The following is a 19,603-nucleotide window of genomic DNA, read 5'->3' as shown; positions in this document are numbered from 1 at the left end:
GGGAGGGGAGCTGTGTCAATGTTCACTGAGTTTTACCATCTGCTGGGGGCTCCCAGAGTCTCTAATCCCCTCCCCGGGGAGATGTGGGGGCAGGAGGGGAGAGATTCTGAGTCTCAGGCCTGGCCCAGCTGTTCCTGTCGCTGACACATCTCTGCCAGGGGAGTGACTCTCCCCAGCACTGTGCTGAGATCTCAGAGCTGAGGGGTAAATCCTGGAGGAAGGAGATTCCCTGACTCACTCCCCAGCTGGGGCAGATTCTGTCACTGACACCATCAAACCATCCCCCAGGGCTGAGCTCTGCCCCTAACGCTCTGATTCTCTCTCCCCAGTGAATGTGACTCTGGATCCAGACACGGCTCATCGCAAACTCTTCCTGTCTGAGGATTGGAAATGTGTGAGACAAGGAGGCATGTGGCAGGATCTGCCCGACAACCCTGAGAGATTTGATACTTGGGCCTGTGTGCTGGGCTGTGAGGGATTCACCTCGGGGAGACATTGCTGGGAGGTGGAGGTGGGGAATGTGGGACGCTGGGCTGTGGGGGTGGCCAGAGAGTCTGTGGGGAGGAAGGGAGAGATCAGTCGTAGCCCTGAGGGGGGTATCTGGGCTGTGCAGCAGTGGGGGGATCAGTTTGAGGTTCTCACCTCCCCTGAGACCCCCCTGCCCCTGAGCCGGTTCCCCAGCAGGATCCGGGTTTGTCTGGACTGTGACCGGGGGCAGGTGACATTTATCGATGCTGGTGATGAGGCCACGATCTTCACTTTCCCGCCGGGCTCCATCCCTGGGGAGAGAATCCGACCCTGGCTCCGGGCGGGGCGGGGAGCCCAGCTCAGACTGTGTCCCTGAGACACACAGCAGAGGGGGGAACTGGAAATCAGCCTCTCTAGCCTTATGGACCCCAGTCTCTATGACCCTGCAGTCATGCTATGTTATCGCTGTAGTGACACCCAGGAGGTCTGGTGGTTGTTTTCCTCCCACAGACCACTATACCTAGCACACCTCCACCCACCCAGAGGCCCCCCCACAGATCCCTTCACTGCCCAGTGCCCCCCACAACCCCACCGCCACAACTGCACAGTGTCCCACACAGACCCCCCACACTTCCCAGCGCCCCGACACAGATCTCCACCACTACACAGCCCCCAACACACACAGATCTCCCCACACCACAGCCCAGTGCCTCCAAACCCCCCACCTACACAGCACCCCAAAACACACAAACCTTCCCCACTACTGAGCACCCCCCCATGCCCTCTAGAGACCTACTTTTCCACACCCAGACAATTTTCCCAGGGCTGGCTAAAAGCACGTCAGCCTTGACACACAGGCTACGCCCTGGCCCAGTTTTGAGTCCCTGCTCTGAAACACGGGGAGACTAGAGCTTCTCAAAGAAAGAGTCACAACATGAGCAAAATAATTTCTCCCAAAATATTCAACCTGAGGCAGACACACAGCATGAAAAGTTTCAGCCCAAACAGATGATGCCTGGCAAAGTTATAAGCAACTGAACACAAGGGCTTGTAAAGGGAAGCATTGGGCAACTTTACCAGTTTCGCTTGCATTGCGCACTGGGTAGGTATCCCAGGGTTCCAAGCGCTGTCCCAAGTCAGGGTGGATTGAGGGATTCCAGCCAGTGGGAATTGGAGCCCAACTCCCAGGCCCCTGCTACATCCCAGCCCCCAGCAGGACAGTAAGAACAAAGGAACGTCTCCCCTGTGCATCCAGCTCATTCCTATTTCAGTGGCGAAATGAAACAGAGACAGAAACTGCAGCAGGGCACCGATCTTGGTAGTGTGGAAGTGCCCACGGGCTCCAGCCACAGACCTTGACCCTGCTGCGCCAGGCGCTGTACAGATGCACAGATGGTTCCTTCCCCACACAGCCAGCACAGGCACCAAGGTTAAATTAGATGATCCATTTTTTAATCACCATGTTTATTACTAAATACAAAATATACAAAACAAAAAGGGGGAGGCTGCACCGGTGGGGGGTAGGCGGGTCCATGTCTCAGGGAGAGACCGTAAAAAAATAAAATAATGGAAAGGAAACAAACCAAGCCCCCTGCTGCCAACAGCAATAAAGTCAGTCTGTTTTCACAGACAACAGCTTCATGCCCCTCCCCCCTCCGACTGGCTAGCACCAAGGGGAGTCGCGTATCTGCAGTCGGCGGCGGGGTGAGGGTGGGTATTTACAGCAAGGGGAGGAGCTCTGATCTCACTCATTCTCAGGCCTAGGGGGGACGATGTTGTACTTAAAGCACTGCACAGGATCTTTTCGGGAGAAATAGGCAAAACACCACATTTATTAGTAATACATGTATCAATCAACACTATCGTATGCATATGATCTATATTAAACTCATGCACTCATATACACACACGAGCACACTCCATCTTGTTGTTGTTACCAACTAGTTGCTCCCCTTAACTTCACTGGCCAAGTGAGTTAGATGGGGGAGGGGGTGGAGCCGGGCTTCTGCCGGTCTGGCTCGATGCTCCGATGTTGACAAGACGAGACCTGGAGTCCTCTGCAAGACACCTCACATTTATAGCAGCTTCCCTCTCATGCTAATCTGTACCAGATTCAAAATCTGAGTCTGTGTCGGTTGGTCCTTTGTGCTACCTCTCTCTGGGTGTTGTTCCAGTGCTGCAAAGAGGGCGTTCCCAAAAGAAGGAGGTGGCTTCTAACTCTCAAGGCCGTCAATACGTCTGATCTTCTTTAGTGAGTCCACTTGACAAGTTTTATTGTTCTTGGGTCTGGCTTCCATCCCCTCTCCAAGGGTTGCAGCTGTCTGGAGGTGCTGCCTTCCACCCCTTATTCGTTCACACCTCGTTCATTCAACAGGGCAATTGATTACAAAGTGTGTGTGTGGGGGGGGCGGATCTTTTTCTACTCCTAGCAAAAAGACATTTTTCTTCTACCTTAATTATACTATCTTAGGGGCTATAACATTATATCAGGGTTCAATGCAAAGTTTCTATATAAGGATCTGTGAAAGAGGAAAAAGGAAAAAAGGAGATTTAAGTGCAGCCACCTTAGTTTTGTTAAAGACAGAGCAAAAGTCAGGCTAACCCTAACCCTGACCACGCAAGCCTTGTAACAGCAGGACTTGTGCAAGTGGGAAACTGCAAGGGATGCCATTTTAGCCTTGCCTGAAGATAAAAATGGACAAGTTGCAGGTCTTGAGACAGAACTTCCAGGCAGAAAAAACTGGAATGCACCCGCCTGGAAGCACTGGCTAAGCAAATACCTGTCCTTCAGGGACTTGTCAAAAATTAAAAAAAAAAAAAATTAACCCTTTGTGCTCAGCATACACCACAAGCAGGGCCGGCGCCAGGCACCAGCCTACCAAGCACGTGCTTGGGGACGACACCTTGGGAGGGGGCGGCGATCGGGGTTTGTTTTTGTTTTTTTTGGTATGGCCAGGCAGCACTGGGGGAGGGGGGCGGGGACTTGGGCGGCACGATGCGATGCTCGGGGGGGGCGGGGACTTGGGCAGCACAACGTGATGCTCGGGGGGGCGGGGAGTTGGGCGGCGTGGCGCAACGCTCAGGGAGGGGTCGGGCGGCACTCGTGGGGGCAGGGCAGCACTCTTTTTTTTTGCTTGGGGCAGCAAAAATGTTAGAGCCGGCCCTGTCCCGGCTGCAGCCAGGGCTCTGGGCTCCCAGCACCAGCCGCCCCCCGGGGTCTCGGGGATCTCGCCAGGAGCCTGGGAGCCAGAGTCACCGCAGCGGCTGCGAGTCACTTCCTGCAGCCGGGCCTGAGCCCAGCGCCCGCTGCCCGGAGCCGCCTCCCAGCTGCACCTGGGTGCTAGCGATCAAGTGATCGCGCTGCAGCATCTCTGGGTCCGGCTCCTGTTCCACTCACAGGCTCCCATCCCATCAGGGGTTCTTACAAACACATTTTTGTGGCTGCTCAGAGCTCAGCACCATGAGGCCCTCATCCTCCATAAACTGTAATGCGAAGAGACACACAAGCATTTTATAGATGGGGAAACTGAGGCAGGGAGCAGGCTGGTTCAATAGGCCCCCTATTCAGTGGCTGCAAGGGACAGTGCAGACCTTAGCAGCAGCTAGACAAGTGCTGAGCTCCAGCCAGAGCCGCATCCCTGGTTTAATGGTCCTAAGGGGCTTTGCCAGGGTGCAGAGTACAAGAGATGCAGCTTCACCCTGGCCACACCCCTCTATCCCTTTCCGCCCCTTCCTCCTCCAGCCTGTCCCTGCCCCAACCCCACTGCCTCCCGCCCCTCCCAGGGGCGCTCCCTGTGCCTGCAGCTGCTGGGGAGGAGACACAAACAGCCGTGCTGGCCGGCAAAGGAGCAGAGCACAATGATGGGCTGGGTCCAAAGGTCAAGAATCTCTTTTGATTTAGGGTCCAAATTTGGGTACTGACCTAAATGCTGAGGGGCTGGTTCTCCAAGGGGCTGGGCACCCGCAGCACCCACTGACTCCAGCTGCAGCTGCGAATGCAGGTGGAACACGTGCCCTGAACTCCTGTATGTTGAGAAGATAAACCGAGACACCCACAATTAGGCCACTGCTGTAAATTTAGGTCTTACCGACCTGCCCATTAACAGCAGGACGTGGCTAAGTCTCATTGTAAGTCACTGTTTATACTTGGTCACCGCTCAGTCCCATGATTGTAAGCAGCATAGGTGCTGACCCCATGTTGCTCTGGAGCTCAGCACCCACCAGCCACAGCTGTTCTGCAGGGCTGCCAATCAGCTGTTTGGTGGGTAGGGGAGGTGCCTGGGGGAGGGCGGAGAGCAGCGAGCTGCAGATTGGCTGCGGCTTCGGGGAGGGGTTGGAGCAGGGTCAGGAAGAGGCAGACAGAGGGCACGGCCTTAGGGCAGGAGGTGGAATGGGGTCAGGAAGAGGTGGAGCGAGGGCAGGGCCTCAGGGGAGGGGCATAGTGGGGCGGGGCCTCAGGGGCAGAGCTGGGGTGGAGCCCTCTGGGGAAAAATAAAAGCCAGCGCTTATGGTAAGCAGAGACCGAGCAGCGAAAGGCTCATATTACATCCCCAGTGTCTACAGACAGCCAGTCCCCGAGGGATGTAACAAGTTCATAATCTTTCCCACAGGAAGGGTAAATCCACCATTTTGTTCACAGGGCGAGAACCTCAGGGTTAACTTAAACAAAATGAAAGTAGCAGAAATGTGGGTCCTGTCCACACTGTGCTGAGGGGAGACGTGGCTTTCACCTGGTGTCCAACCCCTGCCCAGTCTCAAGGAGTGTGATGGGGAGTGAGTGTTGTAGGAGCAGCAGTGATCTGTATGCTCTGTATGACTATGCTATGCATAACCTGTATGCTCCAAAGGTCTGTTTCACTTTCCCCCGTCCCTCCCTCCTGGAATGCTTATGGGATAAATGGGCTGGTTGAGTAGCTGGAAGATCAGGAGAGCTCCCAGGTAGACAAGGTGTCTGGGACTCTAATTAGGCAGCACTCACACACCCAGTGCATGGACACTGCCTGAGGTGGAGTGTGACCAACCAGACACGGCCAAGTCATTTCTAGTCACAGGCCATGAGGAGCAGGTCCTTAAAAGGGGAAGGGACCACATGGTCAGCAGTGCACTCACAAGCTTGTACCTCCCGTAAAAGCTTTTCGCCCAGACCGCCTGGCCAGTGTTTTGCTGTGTTACATTCCATCGTGCCTCGGGAAGACTTACCTTCATCACACCATCCATCGCTGCGCTGTGGGACACTTACCTTAAAGGATCCTGACATCTCCAGCACCGTGCCTGTCCTGGGAGTGTGAGTATGTGAGTGTGAGTGTGACCACACCCTTCTTCTGAGCTTAGCTGTCAGTATAATAAACGTGCTGCTTTCTGCCAAACTCTGGTGGGTCATTAGTCCTCCCTAAGCTTACTAGCTGGCCCAATTTCGGGTAACATTAATGGTGGAGCGTGCAGGATTTGACCAAGAGTAGGGGTCCCCTGGTGCCCACCCCCCGGTGCTCTCTTAAGCAGGTCTGGCTCGAGCCTGCATGAAAAAGTGGTAGGCTAGCGACCCACTGCAGGGAGAAAAGGATGCCGCTGGGAAGTATGCCACTGTGGGGCAAGGGGAAGAAAAAGGCAAAGCAGCCCGAGTGAGAAGACACCCCCCCACGGGTGTTGTTAGAATGGCTCCAAAAGAAAGGGGCAGACCCCTGGATGCCAGGGGCGGTTCCACCTGGGAGTACAATTCCTGAACTAGAGCTCATGTTGGATAAATATGTACTTATATATGGCCCCAACAAGGCGGGACTGGATCTTGCAGCCTCCTGGCTGCTGTGGCAAGCAGGCTGGCAATGGCAGGCAGCAGAGTCAGCTCCCCACTGAAATAGACTCACTCAAGGGCCTATGTAATGAGTTGGAGGAGGAACAGGATATGTGGAAGGTGCAGGCTCTGACTGCTAGCGCCCAGGCGTCTTCCCTCTCTGTAGCCACAGTACAGGTGGCGGCAGCAGAGGAGAAGCGGGAGCGAGTGGAAGTAGAGAAAACTGCTCTGAGCCAGGCAGTTACCTGCCTGAAGGATCTGGTCCGGGAGGGGTCTGCCCGGGAGAACAGGGCCCGGGTGGCTTATTCAGCCCAGGTCGCCGCTGTTGGGGTGAAAGCCCAGGGCGGTGCGGGACCATATGATGATTGGAACAGGAATATCTGGTGTGATCTGGATCCCCCGGATCCAGACCCCAGATGGCCGGACCCCAGACACCATGTTGTGGTGGTCCGGAGGGTGGTCTGAAACTATGGGCCTGCGCCTGCAGGGGCAGAGCAGCCCCAAGTACTGGTCACGCTGTGGGAGAGACCGAGTTGACGCCCACGCAAGCAATAGAGTTAGGATTAGGGTGAACCACAGGCTTCAATACAAATCCACTCCAGGGGCATCCGAAGGGGCAGCCGCTTTGCTATCATGCACCGGAGCCAGCCATGAATGCCCGATACAATCCCCAGAGCAATTAATCAAACAGGTGGCCTCAGTGGCCGAGGCACAGGGGATCACCCATCCTGAGAACACCTGGTTTACAGATGGCTCTGTTTCACGAGTAGAAGGACAGCTGCATATTCAGAGTGTCTGAATCTGCTGGATCGCAGTGTGGTTTGCAGTTGGTCTGTGGGTTCAGCTCAGCTAGCAGAGTTAAAAGCTACAGTTGAGTGCCTGAGCCTGTGGACTGAAAACCTGGGACCCCGAGTGGTGTTTAGTAACTCAAAATATGTAGTGGAGGGTACCAGGAACTGGATGTGGCAATGGGCTTGAGATCTATGGAAAAGTGCAGATGGGAAGCCATTAGCTCACGCGGAAGATTGGCAGACTGGGCACCAGTGGGTGACTGCCCATCTGGGGCAATTGTATTTAACACATGTGGGGGTATGAACAGGACCATGAAGGAGTCACTAGGTAAGGTTCTGGAACATCAAGGCGGGTCATGGGTGGAGAAATTAACTCTTGTATTGGCCACTGTCCGCAGCTGAGAATGCCTCAATTCCCACCTTACCCCGGATCAGCTGTTATTCGGAACCCCCATGGTACTCCTTCGATCAGCCCCAGGGGACCCCCCCCCAAACACACACACAAGATCAGCCAGAAGACTGGATTCTCTGGCATAAAACCCTCACTGAAGAAATGCCAGCTCTGGCACGGCAATTGCAGGAAGCCATGAGTAAGGCCAGAGTCAACATGGACCAGGGGCGGTCAGCAGTGGAACCATGGAACATCAGGACTCAGGTAATGTATTGTAAATTCGTCGCTCGTCCTCTGCAGGTGAAGTAGGAGGGACCCTATACTGTGGTGAACAGGGCAGGAGCAGCAGTGTATCTGATAGATAAAACCCCGGAGGGAAAATGGGTACACCGCGGACAACTCAAACGAGCAGGGTCCGCCACGGTGGGAGCACTATGCTAATTTGTTTCTAAGGCCTTGTCTACACTACAAGACTATTTCGAATCAACTTAGTTCGAATTTGTGGATTCGACCTTATGAAGTCGAATTTGTGTATCCATACTAAATACACTAATTCGAATTTCTGAGTCCACATTCACGGGGCCAGCATCGACTTTGGAAGCGGTGCACTGTGGGAAGCTATCCCACAGTTCCCGCAGTCCCCGCTGCCCATTGGAATGCTGGGTAGAGCCCCCAATGCCTGCTGGGGGGAGAAATGTGTCGAGGGTGGTTTTGGGTAAGTGTCGTCATTGAACCATCAATCACAACCTCCCTCCCTCCCTCCTTGAAAGCGCCTGCGGGCAATCTGTTCGTGCACTTTTCTGGTCAGTGACAGCGTGGACGCCACAGCACTGCAAGCATGGAGCCCGCTGCGATCATCGCCGTTTTCTCCTCCTCGCACTTTATCGTCCACCTCTTCCACAGTCAGCTGCTGAGAAATTGGGCCACTTTTCAATGGTGCTGCAAGCACTGGGGGACCATAGGGGACGTTTTACAAGCATCAACGTCGGGTGGCCGGGCAAGGTTCATGATGCGTGTGTTTTCAGGAACTGTGGGCTGCTCAGACGCCTGCAGGGAGGTAGTTTCTTCCCAGACCACGAAATAACTCTTGTGGATGTGCAGATGCCTATAGTCATCCTCGGGGACCTAGCCTGCCCGCTAATGCACTTGCTCATGAAGCCCTATACAGGCGCCTGGGACAGCGACAAGGAACTCTTCAAATACCAGCGAGCAGCGAGCAGCGTGACCTGTGACTGTTCAGTTTCTTTACAGAGAAGCTGAACCTGCCCCTGTTTCTTTACCCAGTTACTGTTGACTCTCCTCTTCGGTTACATACCCCGTTCACCCCGTTACCCCCACTTCCAGCACACGTGTAAAAATAAAATACATGTCCCATTATTACTTAACAAAGGTTTCTTTATTCATGACTTTTCGTGAAAGGGTTGAAACTGGGACGCAGGCTGTGCTGGGTAGGGTGTGCGGTGATGTAAAGACCGCCTCTAAACTCAAGGAATGACAGGCTCCTGCTCCTAGAGCGGACCGCAGTGCCAGAATGCTTCTTTCAACGGAGCCTGCCATTCCTCTTTATGGAATTCTGTGTGCGGGCGGATATGTGACCTTGTGGTGGAGGAGGACGGATACAGATTCCTCAGCTGCGTGACTCAGCGGTCCAGGACAAGGACCGCTGTATAAGATCTGTAACCGCCCTCCCCCGCTGCAAAGTCACATCTCCCTCGCCCACACAGATCCTGGAAACCACCTCCAAAAACCGACCAGGGTGCCTACTGACTGCACCGTGTGTGTGACCCGCTGCTGATCCTGCCCCCGTGTCTGTACCCTGGGAAAGGTGACTGTCCTATGCAATTAACCACCCCCTTCCCCACGCCCCCCATTCAAACACAGTCTTCTTTGAAAAAACATAACGGAAACAGTAATTAACAGCAAAGCATTTTTATTAATTAAGTACACAGTTAGGGGATGGGACTGGGATTGGGAGTACTGTGAGTGTGGAAGTGAAGGACTTCGGCAAATGTAGGGTATGAGAGCTTTTGGGTACTTGAGCACTGTGCTGTGGTGCAGTGACAGTATTCACGTCCCCGGCCGCCCCTCCTCCAGATTACTTTCGGTGAGGGGGGTATGGGACTTTGTGGCAGGGGAGTGCGGTTGCAGATACACTGCAGGGTGTCTCTGTCCTCCTGCGGTCCTGCAGAACATCCACAAGGCGCCTGAGCGTGTCCGTTTGCTCCCTCACTAGTCCAAGCAGCGTTTCAGTCGCCTGCTTGTCTTCCTCACGCCACCTCTCCTCCCGTTCGCTGTGTGAGCGCTGGCACAGAGAGACGGTCTCCCTCCATTGGCTCTGCTGATCCGCCTCTGCTAGGTAGCAGCCCATACGTTCCTCGAACATCTTGTCCCTTGTCTTTTTCTTTCGCCGCCTAATCTTTGCCAGCCTCTGCGAGGGGGATGCTGTGGCAGGTCTGGAGACAGTGGAAGCTGTGAGATGGGAAACAGGGAGTGAATTCCTTGCAAAGATACATTTTGGCGAACAATTAACTGAGTCTAGGCTGTCTCTGTGAATTCTGGGTTGAGACCCCTGTGCCTGCTGGGGCACAAATCATTTTCGCGGTGGATTGTGGGTAAATGTCACCAGTCATTCCTTCCTCCGGGAAAGCAATGGCAGACAATCATTTCAAACCCGTTTTCCCAGAATTGCCCTGGCATATGCCATAGCGTGGCAACCACGGACACTGTTTTGCCTTTTGTGTATGTCACCGTATGTGTACTAGATGCCGCTGACAGAGGCGGGCCAGCAGCGCTACACAGCAGCATGCTTTTGCTTTTGCATGACAGCAGAGATGGTTACCAGCCATATTGTACCATCAACCATACCATAAATTGGTAATAAGATGGTAATAAGATGGGCATGGTTACCTGTCCTTTTGCACTGCACCATTTGCTGCTGTCATAAGTGCCCCTGGCCGAGCAGCCAGGGGCGCAAAAGCAAAAACTGGGAATGACTCCCTGAGTCAATCCCTCCTTTTTGGTATCTAAAAATAGAATCAGTCCTGCCTAGATTATGGTCAAGTGTACTAGAGAACCACTGTATCATAGAACCAGAGAGCACAGCTGCTCTGTGTCTGATCCTGCATAGATTATGAGCTGTATGCTATTCACAGGGGGTGCTCCTGCAACAACACCACCTGTTCATTCCGTTCTTACCCCAGCCTTCCTGGGCTACCATACCATTGTCCCCCAACTTGTGTGATGAAGTAATAAAGAATGCAGGAATAAGACACAGTGACTTGTTTGTGAGAAGTGACTGGAAGGAAGCCTCCAGCTGCAATGATAGTCCAGGCAGGACATTAAGGAGTGTGGATGAAGGAGCCCATCATCCCTCTGCTAGTCCAGGGGCAATTGAATCTTTTATTTACAATGAAGGGTGGGGGCTGATGGAGCTCAGCCCCCTGTTGCAATGATGAGGACAGTTACCAGCCATATTGTACCATCAGCCATCAAAAATTAGGAACAGGCGCCCTTGATCGACCTTACTGATACTAGTCGGCATGGTTACCAGCCCTTTTGCACTGCCCCATGTGCCAAGAGGCTGATGATGAGAACGGATTTCCATCTTTTTGTACCATCAGCCATCCATAGCATGGGGGGAGCAAGGATGTTGGTGTTGAGTGCTGCACCATCGCGTCTATCTGCAGCATTCAGTAAAGATAGGGTGACATGTAAAAGAGTCAACAGAGGATTGTTTTCACTTCTGGTGGTGGGTGGGGTGTGTGCGCAAATTCCCGAACTATGCCCTGACCCACCGCAGACACTGTGTTTGACCCTAGAAGCATTTGGAGCTCATCCAAGAATGCAAATACTTTTCGGAGACAGCAGGAACTGTGGGATACCTTGCGTCCTCATTCCCCCCTCCCTCCATGAGCATCCATTATATTCTTTGGCTTTCCGTTACGCTCGTCACGCAGCTGCGTGCTGAGTCTGTGCTATGCCGTCTGTCCGTAGATTTTTTAAAAATACTTTGGACCAGGCGTAACATTACAGTAATTACCCTAATTAGATGCAGGAGTCTCCGAGCGAGATCACCCTGAGGAGGGTCACTGAAGGAGATAGAGAGCGCATGCTGCGTGAAAGCTAGCACGAACCAGGGCCCAATGCAGCCGTGCTCGGGGTGGCAGTGCTCCCTGAGTTCCTCATGAAAGCCTTGCGTGGAAAACTCTGCTACCACGGAGCACCCAATAAGGCAGCTCTCCCCAGGAACCTCCTGCTGATGCTTTTCGATTAACGCAAGGAGAGCTCCATGGAGATCTCCAAGGATGATTTCTGTTCTATCCCCATATCTAGAGAGACCTCCTTTTCACACAGTTAAGATTCCTGTTATATTAAGAATAAAAGTTAACATGGTTACAGCACTTACCGACTGCTCCTTCCCCTGATTCAGGGTCCGGGTTAATGGCCAGGGAGGGTTGTTGGGGGATCTCCGTGACGGTGATGAATAGATCCTGGCTGTCGGGGAAACCAGCGTTGTAAGCGCTCTCGCCTGCCTCGTCCTCCACAAACCCTTCCTCATCTTCCCCGTCCGCGAACATCACGGAGGAACTGGCCGTCGACACTGTCCCATCGTCAGAGTCCACGGTCACTGGTGGGGCAGTGGTGGCAGGCTCCGTAGCGTCCGTTTGCCGCTTTGATTTATCGGTAGCCTTGTCTGGGGTCCTTGATTTTCACGCGGCGCTGCGTTGCATCCCGCCTGTATCCTCTGTCTCTCATGGCTTTGGAGACCTTCTCGTAGGTCTTCGCATTCCCTGTTTTGGAGCGCAGCTCCGAAAGCACAGACTCCTCGCCCCACACACCAATCAGATCCAAGAGTTCCCAGTCAGTCTATGCTGGGTCCCTCTTTCTATTCACAGATAACATGAACTCCTCTGCTGGAGACCTCTGCATCATTGCAGGTGCTGTGGAGCTCGCCCCGATGTCCAGCCAGGACGTCAGATTCAAAGTGCCCAGACAGGAAAATGAATTCAAATTTTCCCGGGTCATTTCCTGTGTGGCTGGTCAGAGAATCCAAGCTCGGACTGCTGTCCAGAGCGTCAACAGAGTGGTGCACTGTGGGATAGCTCCCGGAGCTACTAAGTTCGATTAGCATCCACACCTAGCCTAATTCGAGCTAGCCATGTCGAATTTAGCGTTACTCCACCTGCCGGGGTGGAGTACCAAATTCGAACTAAAGAGCCCTCTAGTTCGAATTAAATGGCTTCCTGGTGTGGACGGTTGAGCGGTTAGTTCGAATTAACGCTGCTAAATTTGAATTAAAGTCCTAGTGTAGACCAGGCCATAGGGTATGTCTACACTACAAGAGTAGTTCGATTTAACTTAGGTCGAATTTGTGGATTCGACCTGATGAATTCGAATTTGTGTATCCACACTAAGGACACTAATTCGACTTTGTGAGTGCACACTAACGGGGCAAGCGTCGACATTGGAAGCGGTGCATTCTGGGCAGCTATCCCACAGTTCCCGCAGTCCCCGCTTCCCATTGGAATGCTGGGTAGAGCCCCCAATGCCTGCTCGGGGAAAAATGTGTCGAGGGTGGTTTTGGGTAACTGTCGTCATTCAACCTTCACTCCCGCCCTCCCTCCCTGAAAGCGCCGGCGGGAAATCTGTTAGCGCACTTTTCTGGTCAGTGACAGCGCGGACGCCACAGCACTGCGAGCATGGAGCCCGCTGCGATCATCGCTGCACTTATGGCTGTTGTCAACTCCTCGCACCTTATCGTCCACCTCTTCCACAGTCAGCTGCTGAGATATCGGGCGAGGAGGCTCCGGCAGCGTGGTGAGGACATGAAGTGTCAAAGTGGCACAGACCTCTCACAAAGCATGGGATCCCACGCCACGGAGATCATGGTGGCAATGGGTCACGTTCATGCTGTGGGACGGCAATTCTGGGCCTGGGAAACAAGCACGGACTGGTGGGACCGCATAGTGCTGCAGGTCTGGGATGAATCACAGTGGCTGCGAAACTTCAGGATGCATAAGGGCACTTTCCTTGAACTGTGTGACTTGCTGGCCCCTGCCCCGAAGAGCCAGGACACCCGGATGCGAGCAGCCCTGAGAGTGCAGAAGCAAGTGGCCATAGCCCTCTGGAAACTTGCAACGCCAGACAGCTACCGGTCAGTAGTGAACCACTTTGGCGTGGGCAAATCTACCGTGGGGGTTGCTGTGATGCAAGTAGCCCACGCAATCGTTGACCTACTGCTCTCAAAGGTAGTGACCCTGGGAAACGTCCAGGTCGTCATAGATGGCTTCGCCGCGATGGGATTCCCAAACTGCGGTGGGGCTATAGATGGCACTCACATCCCTATCCTGGGACCGGCCCACCAGGCCAGCCAGTATATTAACCAAAAGGGCTACTTTTCAATGGTGCTGCAAGCACTGGTGGACCATAGGGGACGTTTTACCAACATCTACGTCGGGTGGCTGGGCAAGGTTCATGACGCGCGTGTGTTCAGGAACTCTGGTCTGTTTAGACGCCTGCAGGAAGGTAGTTTCTTCCCGGACCACAAAGTAAGTGTTGGGGATGTGGAGATGCCTACAGTGATCCTCGGGGACCCAGCCTACCCGCTAATGCCCTGGCTCATGAAGCCCTATACAGGCGCCCTGGACAGTGACAAGGAGCTCTTCAACTACCGGCTGAGCAAGTGCCGAATGGTGGTGGAGTGTGCTTTCGGACGTCTCAAGGGGAGATGGAGGAGCTTACTCACTCGCTCGGATCTCAGCGAAACCAATATCCCCATTGTTATTGCAGCTTGCTGTGTGCTCCACAATCTCTGTGAGAGCAAGGGGGAGACCTTTATGGCGGGATGGGAGGTTGAGGCAAATCGCATGGCTGCTGATTACGCTCAGCCAGACACCCGTGTGATTAGAAGAGCCCAGTGCATCCGGGAGGCTTTGAAAGCTAGGTTCCTCAGAGAGCAGGGTAACCTATGACTGTCCAGTCTCTTTACAGAGAAGCTGAACCTGTCCCTGTTTCAGTTACTATTGACTTTTTTCAGCGGTTACATACCCCGTTCACCAGGTTTCCCCCCTTCCAACAGACGTTTAAAAATAAAGTTATTGGAACATTTTTAATTAACAAAGTTTTCTTTACTAACGAATTCTCGTGCAAGGGTTCCAACAGGGACGCAGACTGTGGTGGGTACGGTGTGCAGTGATGTACAGACTGCTTCTACACTCGAGGACTGACAGGCTCCTGCTCCTACAGCGGTCTCTGGGGGGAGGATGGTTACAGGAGGGTGTGCAGGAAGGGGTGGGTTTGCAGGAAGGGGTGAGGGGTGTGTGGGAAGGGTGAGTAGGTGTGGGTGGATGATGGCTCTGGCTGGGGCTCAGGGCATCGGAGGGGTTCATGGCTAGGGTGGAAGGGCATGGTAAGGGCAGCCTGCCTTGCCATTTGTGGATGCCAGGCGCTCGGACTCTGGGGTAACATACACCTCCCAGACTGACCTGGGGCAGCAGACACCTCGCAGAGTGACCCGGGTGCCTAGTGACTGCACTCTGTGTGTGACCTGCTGTTGATCCTGCCCCCATGTCTGTACCCTGTTAATGGTGGCTGTCCTATACAATTAACAACCCCCCCCCTTCACAGAAAGTCTTCTGCAAAGAAACATGACGGAAACAGTAATGAACAGCAAACTATTTTTAATACTCAACTACACAGTTGGGGGATGAAACTGGGATTTGGGATCGGGTGAGCCAGGAAGGCAAGCAATTCTCATACTTTAGGGAATGAGAGCTGTTTGGTACATGAGCGCTCTGCTGGGGTGGAGTGACAGTTTTCACGGCCCCTAGCGCCCCTCCTTCTTGTGATTTTGGGTGAGGGGGGGACAGGACTTTGTGGCGGGGGAGGGCGGTTGCAGATACAGTTCAGGGGGGCTCTCTGCTCCTGCCTGCGGTCCTGCAGAACATCCACAAGGCACCGGAGCGTGTCCGTTTGCTCCCTCATTAGTCCAAGCAGCGTTTGAGTCGCCTGCTGGTCTTCCTGCCGCCACCTGTCCTCCCGTTCGCTGTGTGAGCGCTGCTGCTGAGAGAGGGTCTCCCTCCACTGGCTCTGCTGGGCCGCCTCGGCTCTGGAGCAGGCCATCAGTTCAGCGAACATCTCGTCCTGAGTCTTTTTCTTTCGCCGCCTAATCTGCGCCAGCCTCTGTGAGGGGGATGCCGGGGCAGTTCGGGAATGAGCCGCAGCTGTGTGATGGGAAAAAGGAAGTGATTTCCTTCCAAAGATACATGTTTGCGAACACTGAACACAGTCTACTCAGTTTCTGTGAACAAGACCATACAGGGCACCTAATCTCATGTGCTCTCAGGACAAGTTCGAATTTTCGGCATTCGCTTTCATTGCCTGGGGTCTTGCACTGGAGATCAGGCAAGCGGGGCAGGACAGCAGAATCCGTGTAGCAGCCAGGCCTGGTAAGCCATAAACTTTAGGCTGCTTAACAGTTAATGGATAGCAGTGCCCTCCTGCTGCAGGCAATCTGGAAAGCATAAAGTCTGACCCTGTTCCAGCCCCTCGCGGCTGTCCCCGGGAAAGATCCCTGTATGCTTTTCCTCTGCAGCCTACAACACGTGGCTGTTAAACGACGGTCATTGTTATGCAAAGGAAAAGTCAAGCATTCACAATAGTAACATTAAAGTAATTCCCCTAATTAGATGCAGCAGTCGCCGAGCGAGATCACCCTGAGGCGGGTCTCCAGGAGAAACAGAGAGCGAATGCTGCGTGAATCCCTGCACAGACCAGGGCCCTATGCTGCCATGCTGGTCGAGGCGATGCTCCCATTATACCTCAGGATGGCCTGGCGCAGAAGAGTGTGCTTCCACGGAGCACCCAACAAGGCACCTCTCCCCAGGAACCTCCTGCGGAGGCTTTTCGAGTACCTCTCAGAGAGCTTCGTAGAACTGTCCCAAGAGGATTTCTGTTCGATCCCTATATGCATTGACCTTCTTTTTATATAGTTTTTATTCCTGTTTTGTTAAAAAATAAATGTTTACATGTTTATAGCACTTACCGACTGATCCTTCCCCTGATTCGGAGTCCGGGTTAACGGCCGGGGAGGGTTGGTAGGGGATCTCTGTGAGGGTGATGAAGAGATCCTGGCTGTCGGGGAGAGCAGTATTGTAAGCGCTGTCGCCTGCCTCGTCCTCCACAAACCCTTCCTCATCTTCCCCATCGGCGAACATCGCCGAGAAACTGCCCCTCGACGCTATCCCATCCTCAGAGTCCACGGTCACTGGTGGGGCAGTGGTGGCAGACCCACCGAGAATGGCATGCAGTGCCTCGTAGAAGCGGCTGGGCTCCAGAGCGTCCGTGTGCCGCTTTGATTTTTTGGTAGCCTTGTCTCAAGTCCTTGATTTTCACGCGGCACTGCGTTGCATCCCGGCTGTATCCTCTGAGTGCCATGGCTTTGGAGACCTTCTCGTAGGTCTTTGCATTCCGTTTTTTGGAGCGCAGCTCCGAAAGCACAGACTCATCGCCCCACACACCGATCAGATCCAAGACTTCCCGGTCAGTCCATGCTGGGGCCCTCTTTCTACTCTGAGATTGCATGGACTCCTCTGCTGGAGAGCTCTGCATCGCTGCCAGTGCTGCTGAGCTCGCCACGACGTCCACACAGGAAATGAGATTCAAACTGGCCAGACAGGAAAAGGAATTCAAATTTTCCCGGGGCTTTTCCTGTATGGCTGATCAGAACATCTGAGCTCGGACTGCTGTCCAGAGCGTCAACAGAGTGGTGCAGTGTGGGATAGCTCCCGGAGCTACTAAGTTCGATTTGCATCCACACCTAGCCTAATTCGACATAGCCATGTCAAATTTAGCGCTACTCCCCTCGTCGGGGTGGAGTACCGAATTCAAACTAAAGAGCCCTCTAGGTCGAATTAAATGGCTTCCTGGTGTGGACGGGTGCACGGTTAATTCGAATTAACGCTGCTAAATTCGAATTAAAGTCCTAGTGTAGACCAGGCCTAAGCTTCTATCTTCCAGCCTCTGAACCAGAACATCAGGAGAGCTGGTATCAGCTGAAGAGTTATAAAACACCATGGTTATAGTGTCACGACAAAGTCTGTGTTGTGCCTGTCTCTGGTGGTGTCCTGTGCTAGCACTGGATCCAGAGTGAGGAGATGCTACACTAGACAAGGTAAATGCCTTTTCCCCTCTCTCTACTTCCCCCATCTCCAACCAAATTATCAATCGCATCCACCTCTATCCAAAAGACTTTGGTCCCCAAGTTTAATTTTTTGTTACATTCTCTAATGATCATTTTATTGTTGATTTTTGTTATTGATACATTTGTATTAGATTTTCTTGTATTGTTAATTTCACACTTTCCTCTATGCACCCTGGTTCTACTTCCCCAAGCCCTGAAGGGAAGCTCATGGGCCCCCATAACCTGTACAACTAAATGTTAGTTTAAGTATCAGCGATTTCACCCAGTTCTCTGTTCCTATGTATCTTCCAAATCAGTTTAACCTTGCTTGACAACTGTGGTGCTTCTACAGATCCTATTTGTTGTGTGGACTTAAGGGCTAGGGTTGACTTTTATTGTTTGATGATTATTGCAGCATCAAACTTGGGCCTCGTTTTATTTCTCAGTGTACCCAGTTACTATAATGGTGATGGTTTTATTGTTTTTCTACTCTTGATTATGATTGTTTGCATTTATGTTTATCTTATTTCTGATGTTTAGTCAATTGTAATGGTTTTAGTTATATTCACCTGGTTATGATTGTTTGGTTTGTTTGCAACAGATCACCTGTGCCCTACAAGGACAACTTCTGTAATGATCATAGATCAAGGAGCAGAGAGTTGTAGGAGCAGCAGTGATCTGTGCGCTATGTATACCTGTATGCTCAAAAAGTCTGTTACATGATGTCCCCCCTGCTGTGTCTCCTCTCCCTCTTTGAATACCTGTGAAGTGGCTTTCGCCCCACCCCTCCCTCCTGGAATGCTTGTAGGATGAATGGGCTGTTTAAACAGCTGGAAGATCAGAACAGCTCCCAGGTAGACAAGGTGTCTGGGACTCTAATTAGGCAGTGATCACACACCCAATGCATGGACACTGCATGGACCCTGCCTGAGGTGGAGTACGACCAACCAGATGCATCTCTAGTTGCAGGCCATGAGGAGCAGGTCTTTAAAAGGGCTCAGGCTCTCTCACAAGCTTGTATCTCCCATAAAGGCCCTTCACCTGGACTGCCTGGCCAGTGGTTGGCCACATTGCATTCCATCGTGCCTCGGGAAGATTTACCTTCATCACACCATCCATCACTGAGCTGTGGTACAGTTACCCTGAAGGATCCTGACGTCTCCAGTGCTGTGCCTGTCCTGGAAGCGTGAGTATGCGGATGTGAGTGTGACCCCACCGCCCCCACTTTCCCTTCTCTTCTTTGGAACTTAGATATCAGTGTAATAAACGTGCTGCTTTCTGCCAAACTCTGGCCAGGGCCGTCCCTAGCTATTTTGGTGCCCTATGCAGCCCCCCATGGGGGAGGGCTGGCTGTGGGCAAGAGGGGGGGGCTGGCTCCAGGTCTCTGCAGGGGGGCTGTGTGGGGCCCAACCCCAGGCCTCCACGGAGGACAGGGGGGAGAGGGGCTGGCCACTTCCTGTGGGAAGTGGAGTGACCCAGCCCCAGCGTGCTCCACTGGCTCCCAGCCGCGGCGCTGGTGAGTGCTGGGGGGCGGTTCCCCCCTCCCCACAAGCCTGGGAGCCAGGGGAGTGGAGCAGGCTGGGGCTGGTTCACTCCACTTACCATGTGGTGAGTGCAGGGTTCGGAGCTGGCTGCAATCTTCAGAGGAGTGGGGGTGGGGCTAGGGCGGAGCAGGGGCGGGGGCCCTGGGGAAGAGCTGGAGCAAAGGCTGGAGCAGCACACAGCTGCACAGGACACCAGGAAATGTGGTGCCCCACATTTCCTGGTGCCCTACGCAGCTGCCTACTTTGCTTGTGGGTAAGGATGGCCCTGCTCTGGTGGGTCATTAATCCTCCCTAAGCTTACTAGCTGGTAACAGGTAGCGTTTCCATATTGCTGAGATGCCGAGGTTGGGTGCAGGCAAGAAGGGAGCCAGGGATGTCAACACACCTGGGCAGCCTTGAAGCCAGGCCGATCCCCATCACTGAGGCAGGAGGGAGATAAGG

General features: G+C 53.4%; 1 protein-coding gene across 6 annotated transcripts in view; it reads left to right on the top strand.

The window, feature by feature from the left end:
- LOC123344841 (butyrophilin subfamily 2 member A1-like) overlaps positions 1–2,367 on the top strand; it is a 60,637-nt gene extending 58,270 nt beyond the window's left edge. For all 6 annotated transcript variants that reach the window (XM_044981330.1, XM_044981329.1, XM_044981328.1 and 3 more), the window contains one exon: positions 330–2,367. In XM_044981330.1, coding sequence (XP_044837265.1) covers positions 330–844 — 515 coding nt within the window. In that variant the 3' untranslated portion in view covers positions 845–2,367. The remainder of the gene's footprint in view (positions 1–329) is intronic.
- The last annotated feature ends 17,236 nt before the right edge of the window (positions 2,368–19,603 follow it).

This window comes from Mauremys mutica, chromosome 12 (genome assembly GCF_020497125.1).
Source record: "Mauremys mutica isolate MM-2020 ecotype Southern chromosome 12, ASM2049712v1, whole genome shotgun sequence".
Taxonomy (NCBI): Eukaryota; Metazoa; Chordata; order Testudines; family Geoemydidae; genus Mauremys; species Mauremys mutica.
Note: the sequence above shows the minus strand (reverse complement) of the source record. Positions and strands in the feature narration are given on the sequence as shown.